Consider the following 22,618-nt stretch of genomic DNA (forward strand, 5'->3'; position numbering starts at 1 on the left):
CCCTCCCTACACATGGTATCCATATCCAGGTCATCCCAGATCATGTGGAGCAGGAATGGAACCCCAAGTGCCCACACCTATATGCAGGAATCTTTCACTTCTGCTTCTGGCGTTCGGGTCAGTGGATGGATGTGGTGGTGGATGACCGCTTACCTGTCAGTGAGGATGGAACTCTGCTCTTCTGTTGCTCAGCCACACCACGGGAGTTTTGGAGTGCCCTGCTGGAGAAAGCTTATGCCAAGTATGATGCTAGAGAAGGATAAGGTTCCAAAACATTTATGAAGATGTGTGAAGGAAATTTTCAGTTATAAATGAATGAAGATTAAAACCATGGAGGAATATTTTTCCATAAATGAATATATACCCTATGTAGGCAAAAGTATGTGAACATCTCATCCTCTCAATCATACTGTATGCACTTGTTCAGTATCCCATTCCAGATTTAGTCCCCCTTTGCTGTTATAATAACCTACAGTCTTCTGTGAAGGCTTCCCACTCGACTTTGGAGTGTGGTTTTGGGGGTTTGTGCTCAGTCAGCCAAAAGAGCATTAGTGAGGTCAGACACTGATGTTGGGTGAGGAGAGTTGGGTGCAATCGGTGTCCCAATTCATCTCAAATGTGTTAAGTGAGGATGAAGTCAGGGCTCTGTGAAGGACACTTGAGTTCTTCCACCACAACCTTGGCAAACCAAGGTCTTAATGTAATTTGATTTGTGCACAGGGACATTGTCATGCTGGAGCATGTTTAGGTCCCTTAATTCCAGTGAAGGGAAATTTTAAAGCTAAGGCAGGCAGAGACATTTTAGACAACTATGTGCTTCCAAATTTGTGGCAGTAGTTTGTGGAAAGCCCACATACTGGTGTGATGGTGAGGTGTCTGCATATTTTTGACCATATAGTGTTATTCAAATGCCATTCCCACTGACATTTTAAAATTACTTACAACATTACAAGAATTTGGACTAGCTATCATTTATGCATGCTGTGAAGTCTCAGGCTTATTATTTATACAAACACGTTAAAATATGCATTAAACATATAATGAAACATTGGATGTATAATATAACAGAGATGAGGGAAAATACTTCACATTAACATATGCATTTTTAGTTCAAAGTGGTCTGAAAAAGTATCACTTTTTATATAGTCAGGTAGTACAACCTCAAAGAAAATAATACTTGTGTAAAATTTTATCAGTAATATTTTATTGTAATTTAGTTTACTTAAACTGCATGATAATATAAGAATTCTCTTTCGTTCTTTTTCGGTAAGGCTCAATGGCTGTTATGAAGCCTTAGAGGGAGGAAACACTGCAGAAGCTCTGGTAGATTTCACTGGAGGAGTATCTGAACCATTGAGTTTGAATGGAGAGACTTTGAGCCAGCATGGCGACCAAAGGAGGGCGCTGTTTCAGATGCTAGCCAAAGCACACAGCTGTAAATCTCTCATCACATGCTCCATACGGGTAAAAAAAAAAAAAAACACAGACTTCCTAAAGGACTCTGCTTATACTAGTACAATGACGGGCAGGCCTGAACGCCCAAAGAACCCACACCAATGGAACAACAATCTGAAATATTTAAACACAGTTGATCTCTTTTATATTTTAGATCTCTAAAGTCGTAGTTGTTCTCTCTGTCTCTCTCTGTATTTATGCAGCCAGCTGAAGGAGAGCAGGTGGAATCTGTGTTGGAATGTGGTTTAGTTAAGGGCCATGCATATGGTATAACTGCACTTAGGAAGATCCGTGTTGGGGAAAATCTGCTAGCTGTTTGTGAAAAATCCTGGCTGTACATGGTGTGCATGAGGAACCCATGGGGCACAGCAGACTGGACTGGAGCCTGGAGCCAGGGGTAATGAGTAACCTATCATATCTGCACGCGGCTATGGGTTATTCAAGGCACTGGTATTTTTGGATCATATCCATAATTTTGGTTGTCGTTAGGCTGATATAACCAAAGTAGTATATTTATTTCTGTGCAGTTGCGAGTCTGTTTTTATTATTCTAAATCATTTGCATATTTTGGTGCCATCTGCAGGTCACAGCAATGGCAGCAGGTGGGCCGATGTCAGAGAGAGAAGATGGGGCTGATTGTCAGAGATGTTGGAGAATTTTGGTAATGAATCAGGTTTTATTCTCGACAAAAGGGACTGTTTTCTACAGAAATGAATACAATTTAATGTAGGGATGCATCAATGATGATACTGGTATTGGGTCTGATGCTCTGCTCAATTATTCATACTTTTACTCATAACAACTACTCCCAAACTAACATCAGATACCATGTGATACTATGTGATGCAAGCCAAGCGTACATTGTTGTGCTAATGAACTGAATTGTGTGAGCACACAAAGATGCAGCAAGTCTGGAGCAGTGAAGCTAGCATGCACAGAACTTCTCCGACGTCATGTGAAAACACTATTGTGGGTCTTGTGAGCAGCTGTAATATATACTTTTTAATTTCCTCTTGCTCACCACTGTTTACACTTTGCTTGCGAGGTGCGATCCAAGGTGTGATTGATGGCACTTTGGTGCTCACTGATACTGCTCTGCATACCCAGTTCCTTCATCCCTCATTCTCTATATTAATGATAACTTCTTAAACAAAACTTGCCATGAAGAATTTGCAGCAACCAACATGAATAGAGCTAAATAAAATGTTTCATGATGTTCCTGATTTCTTAATGCTAAGTATGGTTAGTTTTTTCTTTTTTATCAGACATCTAGTTTTAGGTTTGTTTACCTGACATGTTTCGACGTACGTAACTGTTGTCTTCCTCAGAGTGTCACCGGATGTTGTTGGTGACGCATCTTATCAGCTGATGTTTCCGAAGGCGTGACCTTCCTGTCTGGTTTGACAGGTCGGTCACGTCTTCTGCTGTCCGTTCATCCCCTGCAAGATGGCACTCCAGGTATGGGAAAGCATGTATGCTCCCTCATCCCAGTTGATGGTCCTTGGCCTCCGCTTTCGGATCTCCATGGCCTCCCTGATCCAGCGCTGATGTTTGTTATCTTCTGTGCGGATGACTCTGGCATTCCCCCAGTCCATAATGTGATTTTCTCTTTTGCAGTGGTCTGTTATGGCTGACTTGTAATTTTCCTGTTGTGCCTTTTCTTTTATTGTTCGGGTTTGTCTTGTAGCTGTCTCCTTTTCGCACTCTTTCTTATGTTCATTTTTTCTTGTGGTGAAGCTCCTCCCTGTCTCCCCGATGTAGGTTTTATTGCATGATTGGCATGGAATCTCATATATGGTGTTGCATTTGTTTTCCGGATGTATTCTGTCTTTGGGATGAACCAGAATCTGACGGAGTGTTGTGTGTGGTTTGACAGGTGTGTTGATGTTGTGTTTCCTCATTACTCTTTGGATGCGTTCCGTTATTCCTCTGATGTATGGCAATGTTACTACTCCCCTTTGTTCTTGTTTGTTGCTTTGTTTTTTCTCTTTCTTCTGTGTTTTGTTGTTCTTGACCTGTTCTGCCCCTTTGGATATTGCCCACTGTGGATATTGACATGCCTTCAGTGCGTGTTGTATGTGTTGTTCCTCCTGTTCTTTGTCCTGTGGATCTGTGATTACACAGATCACATTATGGACTGAGGGAATGCCAGAGTCATCCGCACAGAAGATAACAAACATCAGCGCTGGATCAGGGAGGCCATGGAGATCCGAAAGCAGAGCCCGAGGACCATCAACCGGGATGAGGGAGCATACATGCTTTCCCATACCTGGAGTGCCATCTTGCAGGGGACGAATGGACAACAGAAGACGTGACCGACCTGTCAAACCAGACAGGAAGGTCACGCCTTCGGAAACATCAGCTGATAAGATGCGTCACCAACAACATCCGGTGACATTCTGAGGAAGACGACAGTTACGTACGTCGAAACATGTCAGGTAAACAAACCTAAAACTAGATGTCTGATAAAAAAGAAAAAACTAACCATATCTAATATAAGACATAATGAATGTAATCGAGAGATTAATGCTAAGTAGTTGTGTATTTTGGTATCAGTATTGCGATTGGTATTTGAGGGGCAGCATGGTGGTGTAGTGGTTAGCACTGTCGCCTCACAGCAAGAAGCTTCCGGGTTTGAATCTCATGGCCAATGGGGGACCTTTCTGTGTGGAGTTTGCATGTTCTTGCCATGTCTGTGTGGGTTTCCTCTGGGTGCTCTGGTTTTCTCCACAGTTCAAAGACATGCAGATTAGGTAAAATACTCAGGTTGTACAAGACAGTGCATATTTAGTGCTGGTTCCCCAAGCCTGGATAGATTGGGGAAGGGTTGCATCAGGAAGGACATCTGGTGTAAAACCTATGCCAAATCAAATCTGTGGAACAGATCTTCTGTGGAGCATATGGGAGTAGCCGAAAGAAGAAGAGTATTGTTGTTGGTATTAGCAAGTACCAAAATCAATGTACTTTGAAAAAAAAAGTGGTAATACATTCCTAATTTAAAATATTTCTTGTAACATTCTAGAATATACACCATGGGCTTAACTTATAGGTTATGGCAGACCTTTATGTGTTTCCCTCACCAGGATGGAATTTGAGGACTTCTGCCACTACTTCACAGATATGGTGGTGTGCAGGCTGGTGGAACGACACCTATTCTGGCATTGGGGTCACTGGAGAGAGACACATTGTACTGGAGAGTGGACTCATGCTCCTCGAGACTCAACAAGACCAACTGTTTCTCAATCCTCCAACACCCAGGGTGTCTCCTCAAGTTCTCAGAGGTCTGTTCCAGCTTCTGCCCCAAGAGGAGATAGGAAAGAAGAAAGGCTGAGTGAAAGGCAGTTGCATGAATGGAGGGATCACACAGTGAAGGAGAAGAAATTGAAACATGAACAGAAAGCTGGGCCATCACAAAGAGGAGAGAAGACAACAAAGAAGAATGAAGATGAGTTTAAAGGAAAAGAGAAAGGCATAGTGGATGAAAGTTGGGCGAGAGAGATGAACAAGAGAAGTAGATGTGGGGGATGTATTAACCACAGAGACACATTTCTTCATAATCCTCAGGTATAGCAGACCTGGTCAACAGAGAACATTTTACTTTCTACTGTAGCCAAATTCAAAGAAGATTAAACACAATGAAAGTTAGACCAATGTCATGTAAAACACACAATTTACTAAGAAGTGAAATATTTTATAAATGAACAGCCATGCTCAAGAATCTCTAAAATTGCAGTACATTTTCTAATTGCCCTTAGAATAGAGTGCTTGCAATTTTTATCTACTTTTGCATCATTCCTTTAGACACAAAGTTCCACTAAAAAGCTTACATACATGGACATGAATATCATTGCAATATTGAACTTTCAGTGATTTCATTGAACTGTTTGTTTTCTGGGAAAGAATGATTGTACAACACGCATCTTTAATAGGAAAAAAAAAACACAATTTAGTCCACAAGTTTTAATTCATTTTGGGCTTTCTGAAATCAACACAGGCTAAAAAATTATATATACAACTTAAAATATACACTCATTTAGATTATTAATTCAGTGGTGCTGATAGTTTCAAAATGTCTTTTAACTTGACAAGGTCAAGGCGTCTTAACTTCCTGTTAATGATCATGACTGACTACAGCTGGTAGCGTCTCTGTGCCAACATAAAAAGGTTTTGTTTGATTAGCACTCACTGGATGGACCAGATCTGAGAGAGAGGATTGTAGATTGACACAATGCTCTTGGAGCCTTTTTCCAAACAACTGCAGATTCGAAGATCATTAGTTTGAACATTTGTACATAAGTACAAGTTATTGGACAATGTAGACACTTTTCCAAGGTCTGAAAGAAGACCCGAACTGTCACCCTCAGCTGAGAGGGAAATTGGTTTGGATGGTCAGGAACCACCAAGGCACAGGGTTCCATGAACTAGAAGCTGCTGGAAAAAACAGTGTCACTGTCCATAGTCAAGCAAGTTTTACATCATCATGGACTGAGAAACTGCTAATCCAGCCACTGGGGTGTATAAGCGTACTCTTGGTGCCGGTCTCAAGCCCGGATAAATTGGAGAGGGTTGCGTCAGGAAGGGCATCCGGCGTAAAGCTGTGCCAAATCTAACATGCGGAATGAAAAGAGAAATACCATACCGGATCGGTTGGGGCCCGGGTTAACAACGACTGCCTCCGGTACTGTTGGTCAACAGGGTGCCAGTAGAAAGTGTGCTACTGTTGCGCTGAGAAGGAGAAAGAGAGGGGGGAGGCGTGTTAGGAGAGAGCATGAAAGATGGAAGGGAAGGAGCTTAGAATTGAGGGTAGGAACACTGAATGTGGGAACATTGACTGGCAGAGCGAGAGAGTTAGCAGGTATGATGGAAAGAAGGAAGTTGGACATTGTGTGTGCAGGAGACGAGGTGGAAAGGAAGCAAGGCCAAGAACATTGGAGTCAAGTCAAGTTTATTTATACAGCGCTTTTAACATTGTCACAAAGCAGCTTTACAGAATTTGAACGACTTAAAATATGAGCTAATTTTATCCCTAATCTATCACCAATGAGCACGCCTGTGGTGACGGTGGCAAGGAAAAACTCCCTCAGATGACATAAGGAAGAAACCTCAAGAGGAACCAGACCCAAAAGGGAACCCATCCCCATCCAGGCAACAACAGACAACATGACTATAACATTAACAGTCCTAACACAAAGTCAGCTTCGTTGATGCTATAAACCCTCCACCTACGGAAAACCGAGCGCAAAACCGTTCGACGACCGTAGTCCCAAAGTCAGCAAGTCAACTGCAGTCCTAAAGTCAGTAAGTCAACTGCAGTCCCCAGCCACAAAAGCACCACTGCAAGAGTCCAGAGCGTCCTACAGGCACAACCCCCAACTGTCCACATGGGGCTGCCATCAACAGGAGCGATGCGATGAGACTCCAATCAGACACAGGGCACCAGGATGGATCAGGCAGGTCCGAGGAGCAGAAGAGGTCAGCATCTCGAGCCCAGGACCGACATTTAACTCAGAGGGACAGATTGGGGGGGGGAAATACAGGTTGTTAGGTATGCCCAATGTCACCTGAATAAGTAGGAACAGTATACATATTGCACTGAGTACAAGCAGGGACTCCGGCAACTAACTATGACAGCATAACTAAAAGGGGAGAGCCAGAAGGTAACACAGGCATGAGGGAGCCCCGGGACATAAAGCAGCCAGCCACTACACCGTCAACAAACTCAAGTGAGCAAGTGAGTGGGGACTGACAGCATCCATACATCCTAGTTTACCAAAACACTCTGTCTGAAGACCCTCCAGATCTACACCTTTACCTCATAAACACTATTAACAAAAGGCTTGACTAAATAAATGTTTTCAGCCTAGACTTAAACACTGAGACTGTGTCTGATTCCCGAACACTACTTGGAAGGCTGTTCTATAACTGTGGGGCTTTGTAAGAAAAGGCTCTGCCCCCTGATGTAGCCTTCACTATACGAGGTACCAGCAGATAGCCTGCACCTTTTGATCTAAGGAGATGGATGCAAGTTGTTTTATTATGGATTCGATGGAAAGAGAAATGGTGTTGGTATTGTTTTGAGGGGAGAGTTGGTCAACAGTGTGATTGATGTGAAGAGGATGTCAGAGTGATGGGCATGAAGCTGGAGATTCAAGGAGTGGTAATCAATGTGTGTGTATGCCCCACAGGTTGGATGTGAGAATGAAGAGAAAGAGTCTTTCTGGGAAAAGATGGATGGAGTGGTAGAAAGTATACCAAGGGAGGAGTGCATGCTGATAGGAGCAGATTTCAATGGACATGTTGGCGAGGGAAACAGGAGATGAGGACGTGATGGGCAGATGTGGTGTAAGAGAGAAATGTGGAAGGGCAAATGGTGGTTGATTTTTCAAAGAGGATGAATTTGGCAATAGTCAATACATACTTTGAGAAGAAAGAGCAGCACAGGGTGACATTTAAGAGTGGAGGAAGATCTACACAGGTGGACTACATACTCTGCAGAAGGGGTAACCTGAAGGAGATTGGAGACTGTAAAGTGATGGCAGGAGAGAGTGTAGCTAGACAACATCAAGTGGTCGTGTGCAGGATGAGCTTGAAAGTGAAAAAGAGGAAGCGTGAAATAGTGGAGCCGAAGATTAAGTGGTGGAAACTAAAAGAGGTTGAACATCAGAAGGAGTTTAGGGAAGAAATGAGACGAGCATTGAGTGCTCATGGAAGTCTGCCAAAAGATTGGAATACTACTGCTGTACTAGTAAGAGAGGCAGCAAGGAAGGTGCTAGGGTGGTCATCGGGAAGGAGGAGCAAAGAAGTGCAGGAAATTATAAAAGAGAAGAGGCTAGCAAAGAAAAATTGGGATGATCAGACAGACGAGGAAAGCAGGCGGTTATACAGAGCGACGAGACAGAAGGCAAAAAGAGCGGAAGCAAAAGCAGATGCATACCAGGAGTTGTGTGATAGACTGGAGACCAAAGAAGGAGAGAAAGACCTGTACAGACTAGCTAAGCAGAGAAACAGGGAAGCGAGGGATGTACAGCAGGTAAGAGTGATAAAAGATGGAAATTGAAATGTGCTGACAAACAAAGAGAGTGTATTAAGAAGGTGGAAAGAGTACTTTGAGGATTTATTAAATGAGGAAAATCCAAGAGAGAAAAGGTCAGATTCATTGGAGACAGCAAATCAGGAAGCAGAGTTGGTTAGTAAGGATGAGGTGAGGGCAGCCATGAAAAGAATGAAGACTGAGCAGTTGGACAAGATGGTATCCCGATTGAGGCTTGGAGATGTTTGGGTGAGACAGCTGTGTTGTTCCTAACGAGATTGTTTAATAAGATCCTAGAGAATGAGAAAATGCCAGATGAATGGAGAGTGTGCTAGTCCCAATATACAAGAATAAGGGAGATGTACAGAACTGCAGTAATTACAGAGGAATAAAACTGATGAGCCACACCATGAAGCTATGGGAAAGGGTACTGGAGGCAAGATTGAGAAGAGAGGTAGCAATCTATGAACAGCAGTATGAGTTTATGCCAAGGAAGAGCACATCGGATGCAATTTTTGCTTTAAGAATGTTAACGGAGAAGTACAGAGAAGGCCAGAGAAAGCTACATTGTGTGTTTGTAGACCTGGAGAATGCATACAATAGAGTGCCGAGAGATGAGTTATGGTATTGTATGAGAAAGAGTGGAGTGAATGAGAAGTATATTAGAGTGGTGCAAGACATGTCTGAGAACAGTGAAACAGCAGTGAGGTGTGCAGTTGGAGCAACTGAATGGTTCAAGGTGAAGGTGGGACTCCATCAAGGATCTGCTTTGAATCCTTTCTTGTTTGCCATAGTGATGGATAGCTTGATGGACGAAGTGAGGCAAGAGTCACCATGGAACATGATGTTTGCGGATGATATTGTGATATGTGGTGAAAGTACAAAGGAGGTTGAGTTGGGTTTGGAGAGATGGAGGTATGCATTGGAATGAAGAGGAATGAAGGTAAGCAGTAGCAAAACAGAATACATGTGCATCAATGAGGATGGGGATGAGAGTGTAGTGAAGATGCAAGGAGTAGACGTAAAGAAAGTTGGTGAATTCAAGTACCTGGGGTCAACTGTGCAGGAAAATGGGGACTGCGATAGTGAGGTGAGAAAGAGAGTGCAGGCAGGGTGGAGCAGTTGGAGAAGGATTTCGGGAGTCATTTGTGATAGGAAAGTCCCAGCAAAAGTGAAAGGTAAGATGTATAAGACAGTAGTGAGACCAGCTGTGATGTCTGGATTGGAGACTGTACCCTTAACGAAGAGACAGGAGGCAAAGTTGGAGGTGGCGGAGTTGAGGATGTTAAGGTTTGCAATGGGAGTGACAAGGTTGGACAGGATAAGGAACGAGCACATCAGAGGGAGAGCACATGTGGAGAGCTTGGGAATTAAGCCGAGAGAGATGAGACTGAGATGATATGGGCACATCCTGAAAAGAGATGCAGAGCATGTTGGAAGGAGAATGTTGAGGATGGAGCTGCCAGGCAAACAAAAACGAGGAAGGCCAAAGAGGAGATACATGGATGTGGTGAGAGAGGACATGAAAGTGGCAGGTGTGGTACAGAAGGATACGGAAGACAGGGAGCAATGGAGACGAAAGAGCCACTGTGGCGACCCCTAATTGGGAGCAGCCAAAAGAAGATGGACTGAGAGGCTGCTGTCCAACAAAGAAGGCTCTGCTCCAAAATTGACATGTTCAAGCCGAATAAAGTTTGCAGCTCAACACAGAGACAAAGAAAAAACCCTTCTGGAGGAAAGTTTTGTGATCAGATGAGACAAAGATTGAGTTGTGTGGCCACAGTGACCAGAGGTACAGAAGAACTATGTGAACTGTGCTTAAAAATTAGGTCCATGCCAGAAAACACACAACTGAAGACCAATTCTGCCAAGAAGAGTGGTCAACTATCCAACCAGAATTCTGCCAGAAGCTTGACGACAGCTACCAAAAATGTCTGGTCTAGGGGTAATGAAACTTGCTAAAGGACATTTAACCAAATATTAGGTGTGCTGTATACAGTGCCTTGCAAAAGTATTCATCCCCCTTGGTGTTTGTCCTGTTTTGTTGCATTACAAGCTGGAATTAAAATGGATTTTTGTAGGGTTAGCACCATTTGATTTACACAACATGCCTACAACTTTAAAGGTGCACTTTTTTTATTGTGACACAATAATTAAGATGAAAAAACAGAAATCTGGAGTTTGGAGGTATTCAACCCCTCAAAGTCAATACTTTATAGAGCCACCTTTTGCTACAATTACAGCTGTCTGTGAAGATTCTCAGTCATCCAGGTCATAGCAAACTGTGGGTGGTAAAAGAGAGCAACTGGACTTGCTTGAAGATTCTTGAAGACGTTTCACCTCTCATCCGAAAGGCTTCTTCAGTTCTGTCTGACTAATAGGGAGTATCAGGTATTTATCCTCTCATGGATGAAAAGCAATCCTAAGGTGTCGTTGAGTCATCCTGTTGGTGTGGGTCACTGGGGGCTGGGTGTGAATGGCCTTGAGAGTCATTGGGGTGATCAATGGATTGCTGGTTCTCTCTGTCCTCCTGTGAGTCACTGAAAACAGCTGGGTTTTGGTGTGCATTCAGTTGTCTGGGAAGTGTGCCAAGGACTGCATTGTAGGTGGCTGATAAATGATGTCTTAGACCCCCACCTCTGTTCAGTGATGGCCATTCCAGGTTGACAAAAATGGCTCGCTCAGACCAACGATCCTCTCTGGCTAAAATGCGTACGTTGCAATCCTGAAATGAGTGTCCTTTGTTGTTAAGATGAAGATAGACAGCAGAGTCCTGGCCTGAGGAACTGGCTCTCCTGTGTTGAGCCATGCACCTGTGAAGCGGTTGTTTTGTTTCCCCAATATACGACTCCGTGCATTCCTGACTGCACTGAATTGCATACACTACGTTGTCCTGTTTGTGTCTGGCTATTCTGTCCTTAGGGTGGACCAGTTTCTTAAACTCTGTCACCTATAACATTGCCAAACACCTAGCCACCATCCTGGCTCCTCTTGTTGGGAATACGCCACATCACGTCAAAATCTCCCAAGATTTTGCTTCTAAAGTTGCAGACCTCAAACTAGACTCAGATGAAACCATGGTTTCCTACGATGTCACTTCTCTTTTCACCTGCATTCCCACCACAGAAGCAGTCGAATCTGTTAGAAAACGACTCCAAGACAGCACCTTACTGGATAGAACGAACCTCACCATGGAACAGATTTGCACCCTGCTTGACCTCTGCCTGACTACCACTTATTTCCAGTTTGATGAAAGTTTCTACAGACAGAAGCATGGATGCGTCATGGGCTCACCGGTGTCCCCTATTGTGGCCAATCTTTACATGGAGGAACTGGAACATAAAGCTTTGACCACTTTTTCAGGAGTGAACCCAGCCACTGGTTCAGATATGTGGATGACACCTGGGTTAAAATCAAAACCCATGTGGTGGAAGCCTTTTCTAAGCACATCAGTGCAGTGGATATCAACATCAGTTTCACTCGGGAGGACATCAGTGGGAATAATCTAGCCTTCTTGGATTGTGATGTACACATTAGATAAGACAGAAGCCTTAGCATCGAGGTCTACCAGAAACCCCCACACACAGACCACTACCTACTCTTTGACTCTCACCACCCACTGGAACACAAATTGGGGGTCATTAGGACCTTGCAACACAGGGCTCAGAACATTCCTACAACGGTAGAGGGAAAAGAGAAGTAGCAGAATCACATCAAGAAAGCACTTCAGAACTGCGGGTATCCCAACTGGTCTTTCTTCAAGAGCAGAAAAAGGAACATAATGGACAAGGAGGATAACAGAAACAAATGCAAAAACATTGTCATTCCCTACATTTCTGGTCTATCTGAGAAACTCAGGAGGATCTTCTACAAACACAACATTCCGGTACATTTCAGACCCAGTAACACCCTGAAGCAGAAACTGGTCCACCCTCAGGACAGAATAGCCAGACACAAACAGGACAACGTAGTGTATGCAATTCATTACAGTGAGGAATGCACGGACTCGTATATTGGGGAAACAAAACAACTGCTTCACAGGCGCATGGCTCAACACAGGAGAGCCAGTTCCTCAGGCCAGGACTCTGCTGTCTATCTTCATCTTAACAACAAAGGACACTCATTTCAGGATTGCAACGTACACATTTTAGCCAGAGAGGATCGTTGGTCTGAGTGAGGAGTTAAAGAAGCCATTTTTGTCAACCTGGAACGGCCATCACTGAACAGAGGTGGGGGTCTAAGACATCATTTATCAGCCACCTACAATGCAGTCCTTGGCACACTTCCCAGACAACTGAATGCACACCAAAACCCAGCTGTTTTCAGTGACTCACAGGAGGACAGAGAGAACCAGCAATCCATTGATCACCCTAACGACTCTCAAGGCCGTTCACACCCAGCCCCCAGTGACCCACACCAACAGGATGACTCAACGACACCTTAGGATTGCTTTTCATCCATGAGAGGATAAATACCCGATACTCCCTATTAGTCAGACAGAACTGAAGAAGCCTTTCGGATGAGAGGTGAAACATCTTCAAGAATCTTCAAGCAAATCCAGTTGCTCTCTTTTACCACCCACAGTTTACAATTACAGCTGCAAGTTTCTTGGGGTATATATCTATTAGCTTAGCATATCTAGCCACTGGGATTTTTGCCCATTCCTCAAGGCAAAACTGCTTCAAGTTATCCCACAGATTCTCAATTGAATTGAAGTCTGGGCTTTGACTAGGCCATTCCAAGACATTTAAATGTTTTCCTTTAAACCACTCCAGTGTAGCTTTAGCAGTATCTTTAGGGTCATTGTCCTACTGGAATGGGAACCTTCATCTCAGTCTCAAACCTCCTGGCTGACTCAAGCAGGTTTTCCTCCAGAATTGCCCTGTATTTAGTGCCATCCATCTTTCCTTCAGTTCTGACCAACTTTCCTGTCCCTGCAGATGAAAAACATCCCCACAGCATGATGCTGCCACCACCACCATGCTTCACTGTAGGGATGGTGTTCTCAGGGTGTTGGGTTTGCGCCACACATGGCTTTTCTCATTATGGCCAAGAAGATAAATTTTTGTCTCATTTGACCAGAGAATCTTCTTCCATGTGTTTGGGGAGTCTGCCACATGCTGTTGGGCAAACTCCAAACGTGATTTTTTAAGCAATTACTTTTTTTCTGGCCGCTCTTCCATAAAGCCCCACTTTGTGGAGTGTATGGCTTAAAGTGGTCCTATGGACAGATACTCCCATCTCCACTGTGGATCTTTGCAGCTCCCTCAGTGTTATTGTTGTTAGTCCTGGGTACGACATTAAACTACATCCAGTGGTGAGGCCCCAAGCTGGGAGGCAAAGGGCTTTGGGGATAGTGGAGTGACCCCTTAATTGCCATCACTCCCAGGTCCACCCTGACCTGAGGTGGTAGTACCTGCTAAGGGTGCCAACTATGGCTCAAATAGCGAAACTGCCCACTGCCTTGTGGGTGGCTAGGGACAGCCAAAGGCTAAGGGAGCATACCTTGACAGAAAAGCACCGGGGTAATGCCTACCCCTTGCATGCGAAGTCTGGGCATGCCTGCACATTGTTGCTTGACCACACGGTGGAGATCCTTTCAACGAGTGTTACAGTGTCACCAGCAAGTGTGGTGGAGCACGTAGGGCTGGTTGAGGCACTGAAGACCTCCAGGCCATCCATTGCACCCTACTCCATGTCCTGCCATCTCGACATTGTCCTGCTGCGTGAAGCCATGGATCCTGGGCGAGAGAGTGAGGTTGGTGCAGCGCAACCCACCCTCACTGAACTCCAAGCGCAAGTCATACCTTCATTGGCGTCATCCACTATCAAATCCATCCATCCTCTGAGCACCCCTCTTCAGGAATGCACTGCTCACCTCCATGACATGAGGAAGGGACTAGAAAAGGTGTCCCAAACATTGCCTGCCTCACAACCCTCCCCGGCCAGCTTACCGCAGCTGGCAGGAGTTCCCACCTTCTGCGGTAGAAACAAACAAAGTCATGAAAAACAAGGTAACTTCACTCACCTTGGGAGCCTGGAATGTGTGCACTCTCCTTGACAGAGCTTGCATCTCTAGACCAGAGAGATGAACTGCTCTGGTTGCATATGAGCTGGCAAGATACCGGATCCAGATAGCAGCCCTGAGTGAGACCCGCCTTGCTGGTGTGGGTCAACTGAAGGAAGGTTGGAGCTGGTTTCACCTTCTTTTGGAGTGGAAAAAGTGAAGAAGAAAGTTGTGAATCTGGTGTAGCCTTTGCAGTACAGACCAGCCTTGTGAAGAATCTGATATCCCCTCTGAAAGGTATTAATGACAGGCTCATGACACTCCATCTCCCGCTTCCTGGCAAACACTTTGCTACCATCATAAGCATCTACGCATCAACTTTGACTAATCCTGATGACATGAAAGAGAAGTTCTATGAAAAACAATGCTACTATTGCTGCAGTGCCCAAGAGAGACAAACTCATCATCTTGGGGGACTTCAACGCACGTGTTGGATCTGACCATGAAACCTGGCCTGGCATTATTGGCAAATACGGCATAGGAAAGTGCAACAGTAATGGTGAACTTCTGCTGGAAACATGCTCAACGCACCAACCCGTGATTTACCAACTCACTTTTCCGGCTCCCACGTCGCAAAAGAACATCTTGGAAGCATCCAAGATTGAAGCATTGGCACTTGCTGGATTATGTCCTCATGAGACAGAGAGACAGAAGAGATATCAGGATCACAAAAGCCATGTGTGGTGTGGAATGCTGGACAGACCACCGCCTGCTGGTCTCCAAGCTCAAGCTACATATCCAACCACCAAGACGACCCCATGGGAAGAAAACTACAACATGGTTAAACATCACATCACTCACCAACTCCAACAACAGACAAGCTCTCTCAGATCAGCTCTCAGAAGTGCTATCCACGCTGCACGCTGCGACTGGCCAACAATGTGGAAGAAGACTGGGCCAAGTTCAGGGATGCCATTCATGGAGCTGCTGTTACAGTGCTTGGGCCGGTACATCGTAAGCACCAGGACTGGTTTGACGAGTGTGACAGTCAAATCAACGCACTGCTCCAAGAGAAGCACCAGCTCCACCAAGCTGTTCTTTCAGACCCAAACTCTCCTCAGAAGAGAGCCGCACTAACCGCCATCAAGCTTCAACGAGAACTTTGGCGCATGCAAGACTCTTGGCTCAGTACCAAAGCAGAAGAAATCCAGGGCTATGCAGACCACAAAGATTGGAAGAATTTATATAATGTCATAAGAGCCATCTACAGACCACCTACTGTACATCTGGAGCATCACCCATACTGACTGCAGACATCAGCAAACTGCTCACAGAGAAAGATATCCTCCATTGCTGGGCAGAGCACTTTGAAAATGTGTTGAACCATCCTTCCAGCATTAACTTCGCTGCCATTGAGCGCCTCCCTCAAGTGCCGGTGGACCATCGCCTGGATGATCTGCCCTCAGAGGCAGAAGTGGTCAAGGCCATCAAGGGATTATCAAGCGGGAAAGCCCCTGGATGCAATGCCATCCCTGTTGAAGTATATGCTCATGGAGAACCAACACTCATCCACAGCCTGACTGAACTGTTCAGAAGTATGTGGCAGCAGCGCCAGATCCCACAGGATTTCAAGGATGCGTCTATCGTTCATTGCTACAAACGCAAAGGTCACTGCCACGACTGCAATAACCATCGGGGCCTCTCTCTGTTGTCGATCGCTGGAAAGGTTTTGGTTCGTGTTATGTTGAACCATCTGACAGTGCACCTCAAAAAGGGTCTACTACCTGAAAGCCAGTGTGGGTTCCGCAGTGGTCACAGTACTGTCGACATGATCTTTTCTGCCCGCCAACTCCAGGAGAAATGTCAAGAGCAGAATGTTAGCCTGGGGCGGCACGGTGGTGTAGTGGTTAGCGCTGTTGCCTCACAGCAAGAAGGTTCTGGGTTCGAGCCCCGTGGCCGGCGAGGGCCTTTCTGTGTGGAGTTTGCATGTTCTCCCTGTGTCCGCGTGGGTTTCCTCCGGGTGCTCCGGTTTCCCCCACAGTCCAAAGACATGCAGGTTAGGTTAACTGGTGACTCTAAATTGACCGTAGGTGTGAATGTGAGTGTGAATGGTTGTCTGTGTCTATGTGTCAGCCCTGTGATGACCTGGCGACTTGTCCAGGGTGTACCCCGCCTTTCACCCGTAGTCAGCTGGGATAGGCTCCAGCTTGCCTGCGACCCTGTAGAAGGATAAAGCGGCTAGAGATAATGAGATGAGATGAGAATGTTAGCCTGTACTCCACTTATGTGGACTTGACCAAGGCATTTGACACCGTGTGTCGAGAAGGACTCTGGAAGATCATGTCCAAATTTGGCTGCCCAGACCACCTCATCTCAATGGTCCAGGAGGTTCATTATGGTATGCAGGCACGGGTTTAAGATGATGGAGCCCACAGTGAACCGTTTGCTGTGACCAATGGCGTAAAGCAAGGTTGTGTCCTGGCACCCACACTTTTCAGCATCATGTTCTCAGACATGCTCACAGATGCATTTAGTGAAAGAGACATTGGAATCAGCATCTGCTACTGGACTGATGGAGGTCTTTTCAACCTTCAAAGACTTCAGGCTAAGACGAAAGTCCACATCACCTCTATCCAGAAATTTCTCTTTGCGGACGACTGTGCACTCAATGCCCTGACTGAGGAAGCGATGCAAGAGACCATAGACCACTTTGCAGCTGCATGCACAGACTTTGGACTGACCATAAACATCAAGAAGACAGAGGTGTTGCACCAACCTGCACCAGGTCAGCCATACATCGAGCCTCAGATCACCATTGGAGGTGAGCTTCTCACTACATGCGAGAAGTTTGTGTACCTTAGCAGCACCCTGTCACGCAGTGTCCACATTGACCAAGAAGTCAGCTATCACATTTCTAAGGCAAGTGCAGCATTTGGCAGATTGCGGTCCTCTGTGTGGGATCGCCGTGGAATTTCTCTCCGAACAAAGCTGCAAGTCTATCAAGCAATAGTCATCACTTCACTCCTTTATGGCTGCAAAACGTGGACAGTCTACAGCTGTCATGCAAAGCAACTGAATAGGTTCCACATGCGTTGCCTGCGAAAAACCATGCATGTCACATGGCAAGAGAAAATTCCAGACACAGAGATCCTAGGCAGAGCAAACCTCCCAAGCATCTTCGCCATGCTGAAGCACTCACAACTCCGATGGTCTGGTCATGTTCACCGCATGGTTGATGACTGGCTTCCCAAACGTATACGGAGAGCTGTGTGGGGTGTCGCTCACAGGGTGGTCAGAGGAAAAGGTACAAAGATGCCCTCAAGGCCAATCTGAAGTGCTACAACATCTGCCCAGAGACCTGGGAAAGTGTGGCCGCCAACCGAAGCTATTGGCACACTGCCATCACCAATGGGGTCAAGCACTTTGAGCAACAGTGCATCCTAGAAGCGCAAGCCAAGCACCATCAGAGAAAGAGCCACACACGAAGCCTCACTTCATCTTCACCAAGTCGTCCTCTACCCCTCACCTCATTAACATGCCCTCACTGTCATCGCACATTCCGTGCAAAGATTGACTTCATGAGCCACCTTCACACACACCAGCGATGAAGAATCATGGTCATCTTCGAAACCGAAGGACAAACATCATCATCATCGTTGGTGTCTTTTTTTTTTTTAAGATTTTTTTTGGGGCTTTTTTCACCTTTATTGGATAGGACAGTGTAGAGACAGGAAATGAGCGGGAGAGAGAGATGGGGAGGGATCGGGAAATGACCTCGGGCCGGAATCGAACCCGGGTCTGCGGATTTATGGTATGGCGCCTTATCCACCTGAGCCACGACGCCCCCCATCGTTGGTGTCTTTGTTGCATCTCTTTTTTTTTTTTTTAAAGATTTTTTTTGGGCTTTTTTCACCTTCATTGGATAGGACAGTGCAGAGACAGGACGGGAAATGAGCGGGAGAGAGAGATGGGGAGGGATCGGGAAACGACCCCGGGCCGGAATCGAACCCGGGTCCCCGGACCCATGGCATGGCGCCCCAGCCACCCGAGCCACGACGCCCCCTTTGTTGCATCTCTGACTAATGCCCTCCTTGCCTGGTCTGTGAGTTTTGGTGGGCGGCTTTCTCTTATCAGGTTTGTAGTGGTGCCATTTTCTTTCCATTTTGCTATCATGGATTTACTGGTGCTCCCTGGGATATTCAAAGTTGGGATATTTTTTAATCCAACACTGATCTATACTTCTCCACAACTTTGTCTTGGACCTGTTTGGAGTGCTCCTTGGGTTTCATATTGCTTGCTTAGTAGTGTTGCAGAGTCAGGGTCCTTCTAGAACAGGTTGATTTATACAGACTAGTACTGTCAAGAGATTAAAAAAATTGAGAGATTAATTAATTATGATCTGTAATTAGGGCGGCACGGTGGTGTAGTGGTTAGCGCTGTCGCCTCACAGCAAGAGGGTCCTGGGTTCGAGCCCCGGGGCCGGCGAGGGCCTTTCTGTGTGGAGTTTGCATGTTCTCCCCGTGTCCGCATGGGTTTCCTCCGGGTGCTCCGGTTTCCCCCACAGTCCAAAGACATGCAGGTTAGGTTAACTGGTGACTCTAAATTGACCGTAGGTGTGAATGTGAGTGTGAATGGTTGTCTGTGTCTATGTGTCAGCCCTGTGATGACCTGGTGACTTGTCCAGGGTGTACCCCGCCTTTCGCCCGTAGTCAGCTGGGATAGGCTCCAGCTTGCCTGCGACCCTGTAGAAGGATAAAGCGGCTAGAGATAATGAGATGAGATGAGATGATCTGTAATTAATTGATCTAATTAATCTCTTTTTTTATCTCACCTAAAAATTACTGAGAAAAGCCCTCAACTTGAGGTATTTTCATTTAAATTCATTACATTATTGTGGCAGATCAAAAGATTGATATATAACAAAAAAAAGTGGCTTTATAAAGTCATTTATTGTTTTTAACAGACTTGAACAGATGCAGTCGTAGCCATTTACATTCCACTGTATTTGAGACTAGTCTCAAGTGCTGCCTGCAGCCTTTACTTTTGACCACCAGGGAGGGAATATTGCTGTTCTTTTGTCAATCTCCAAATAATTAGAAAATAAAAATAAAATAAAAGGCCCATATAAAGGCCCATCAGGCCCATATAAAGTGCTGTAAGTTAGCATATCAAAAAACAGTAAGAACACTTTTCTGAGCAATACAAGTATTGAACACTGAACTTGTTGCTTTTCCTTTTGCATTCAACAGCAAAGTGCCTGGTTTCTGTTTTCATGACGGTCAGCGCAAATGAGTTGAGGTTCCACTCACCATCAATAAAGTGTCCGGTCACCCCCAAATAGCTGTGGTTGCCAGCTGAGGTCCAGTGATCTCCAGTTATAGCAACACAGTTGGGCGAATCCTCCACCAAAATCTCAAGTTTGTTTTTCTTTTCGCCGTCATACATCTTGTTGATTTTGGTCGTCACTGTAGTCCTGCATGGTGGCTTGTATGATGGGTCATTGGACGCGGTTCGCAACACCTCTGTTAACCCGTCGTCTTCCACTATGTTTATCGGCCTGCAGTTCATCGCTATCCACTTGGCAAGAACATTCGCCAGCTTGTCGGTCACAGACTTGCTCATACGCTGGGTGTTCTCGAGTTTAGTTTGGCGAAGAGCTTTGCTGTGGCTCGCTAAATTGCTAACGGCTTCGCCGCTAACGTTAGCTGTGGCTGCACTTGCGACTGGGTGCTTTGCGTTGATGTGGTATGCTAAACTTGAGCTGCTTCGGTGGTAAGCAAATTCCTTCTTACAAAGAAGGCACATCACTCTACCTTTATCGATGGTGCCGTCAGGGCGTTTTTGAAATGTAAATTTTCCGTTCATTAGACCGACAACTCTCACATGCTCCTCCATTTTCACGTCTCTTCACCCTGTCCTCCCCAAGTTCAATGGGAGCCTATCAGTTTATGCTAAACAAGCTCAAACACAATGACAGCCAATCATTGTCCACTTCAGGTGTGACTGACCATTGTTTTCCACCCCCAACAACTCAAGCACATGAAGCCCAACACATAAAAATGGATTTTATAAAAAGGCAACTCGCATACAGAAACAGTAAAGTTAGAGATTAAAAATTAGATTAATGCAATTAAAAAACATAACACGCTAAATATGACTGTAATTAATTCATCGCAATTAACACGATAATTTGACACCCCTAATACAGACATCATGTGACAGATCATGTGACACTTTGATTGCACACAGGTGGATCTTAATCAACTAATTACGTGACTTATGAAGTGAATTGGTTGGACCAGCTCTTATTTAGGGGTTTCATATGAAAGGGGATGAATATCTATGCACACTCCAGATTTCTGTTTTTTCACCTTAATTATTGTTTCTCTCACAATAAAACAACAGTTTGCACTTTTAAAGTGGTAGGCATGTTGTGTAAATCAAATGGTGCTAACCCCCCAAAAATGTATGTTGTGCAAGCATTCTTCTTCAGAAAAAGAACAGTTCAAAGAATTCATTGAAAGCCCAATATTGTCATGACGTTCATGTCCATAGTGATAGTATGTAAACTTATGACCACAGCTGTATGTGTCACACTTTTGCTTCCACTTCACAATCTTCTCTCCTTCAGTTCATGTTCGAGTTGGGAGGAAAGGGGGATGAGGTGCTCATATGCCTGCAGCAAGAGGACAGAAGGATGAAACGGAGGGAAGGAGGAGGTGAAAATCTTCCAATTGGTTTTGAGGTGCTGAGGGTAAGAATCTGCATCTGATCTGTTACTGCTACTGTTATTACTAATGGGCATACACTGTAGCTGCAGATTTGTGAGGTTCAAATAAGCAAATATGTTGATAGGAACCAAATGCAGTTAGAAGAGGAGATCCAAGGAATTCCCTGCTTTGTCACATTTTGTGTAATATTCATAAAATCGGCCTGCTGCATTGTCACTGTCGCTAAACGTGCTTACAGAGGATATAAGTGGGGAGGCCGTCTTTTCACTTGCTACTGTGACTATAGTGTTACCTTTGAAATTCTTTTTTATGCTCTTTCAGGTCGAGGTGAACCGTGTGAGTAGGGTGCAGTGTTTTACTGAACTGGCAGCCAGTTCAATCTACATGGACTCGCGTAGCATTACCCTGCGTGTAACTCTTGACCCTGGGCGCTATGCCGTCTTACCCACCACTTTCCAGCCCGGGGTTACTGGCCGCTTCCTTCTCCGACTCTTCTCTCACAGACACGTCAAACTCACGTGAGATGGTGCAGGCCATGTGTAGACTGTATGAGTGCATCAGAAATGAATCTGCATATTACATGACTTATCAGCAGTTTGATATTTTATAAAGCTTCATAATTTATAGCTCCCCCCAATCACCATTCATCCATCTCCCAATACATGTGACAGCTGTAAGAGTGTACTGTATAGTCCACTTCTCTCTCTTTCTGTAGGGAGCTGAAGGAGGAGTTGCCTGCTCACTCTCTGTGGCAGTGTTGTGTGCCTCAGCCATGTGCTGTTGTTACAGTGCACCTTCACAGAGCCTCCACACTCAGCAAGCCCAAACATCCAGGTTGCTACAAGTTCACCACCACACTACTATTTTTATATAAAAATAACACCTTCATAATTCTCTTCATGATTTGTACATGGTAATTTGAATGCTTAAAGGAGAACTGAAGTCATTTTTAAACTTGCTTTATTTCTTAATTAACGTGTTATTCAATTAAATTTTCGGTTTTAGTAACCTTATATCGTGACTCACATTGGCAACTAATTGCAATTAAATATTATACTTATCGGCCTATTTGTTTTTTAGCCATGTTGAATTTAGTTCATTTGGTCCATGGCAGGCGTCACTTATTTTCATGAGACTTGTGCGAGACTTCGAAACGTGACGTGTCAGCCAGGTGTCGGTGCCACCATTTTGAAAACTGTTTTCCAAATGAAATATTGCACAAAAATGAGTTTAAATGACTATTACTGCCTACTTTTTTCAAACTTTCCTGATTTGCTATCAAAATAAACGCAACTTCCGGCTTGATTACATCAGCAGTCGAAAGAGGGCACGCGCATCTTTTGACAATGTTAGCAGATGTTGGTGACTTTGATTTCTGCTGTAAGTTTTACTTTC

At 44.9% G+C, this 22,618-nt stretch overlaps 1 protein-coding gene across 1 annotated transcript in view; it reads left to right on the forward strand.

Moving 5' to 3' along the window:
- Positions 1-22,618, forward strand: part of LOC132888240 (calpain-5-like) — a 49,840-nt gene that overhangs the window by 19,423 nt on the left and 7,799 nt on the right. Inside the window, exons 3-10 of the mRNA XM_060924319.1 lie at positions 30-241; positions 1,272-1,464; positions 1,659-1,852; positions 2,039-2,116; positions 4,539-5,019; positions 21,124-21,246; positions 21,545-21,741; positions 21,939-22,057. Of these exons, the coding sequence (XP_060780302.1) occupies positions 30-241; positions 1,272-1,464; positions 1,659-1,852; positions 2,039-2,116; positions 4,539-5,019; positions 21,124-21,246; positions 21,545-21,741; positions 21,939-22,057 (1,597 nt within the window). The remainder of the gene's footprint in view (positions 1-29; positions 242-1,271; positions 1,465-1,658; positions 1,853-2,038; positions 2,117-4,538; positions 5,020-21,123; positions 21,247-21,544; positions 21,742-21,938; positions 22,058-22,618) is intronic.

The sequence above is a fragment of the Neoarius graeffei genome, chromosome 1 (assembly GCF_027579695.1).
Source record: "Neoarius graeffei isolate fNeoGra1 chromosome 1, fNeoGra1.pri, whole genome shotgun sequence".
NCBI classification, from domain to species: domain Eukaryota; kingdom Metazoa; phylum Chordata; class Actinopteri; order Siluriformes; family Ariidae; genus Neoarius; species Neoarius graeffei.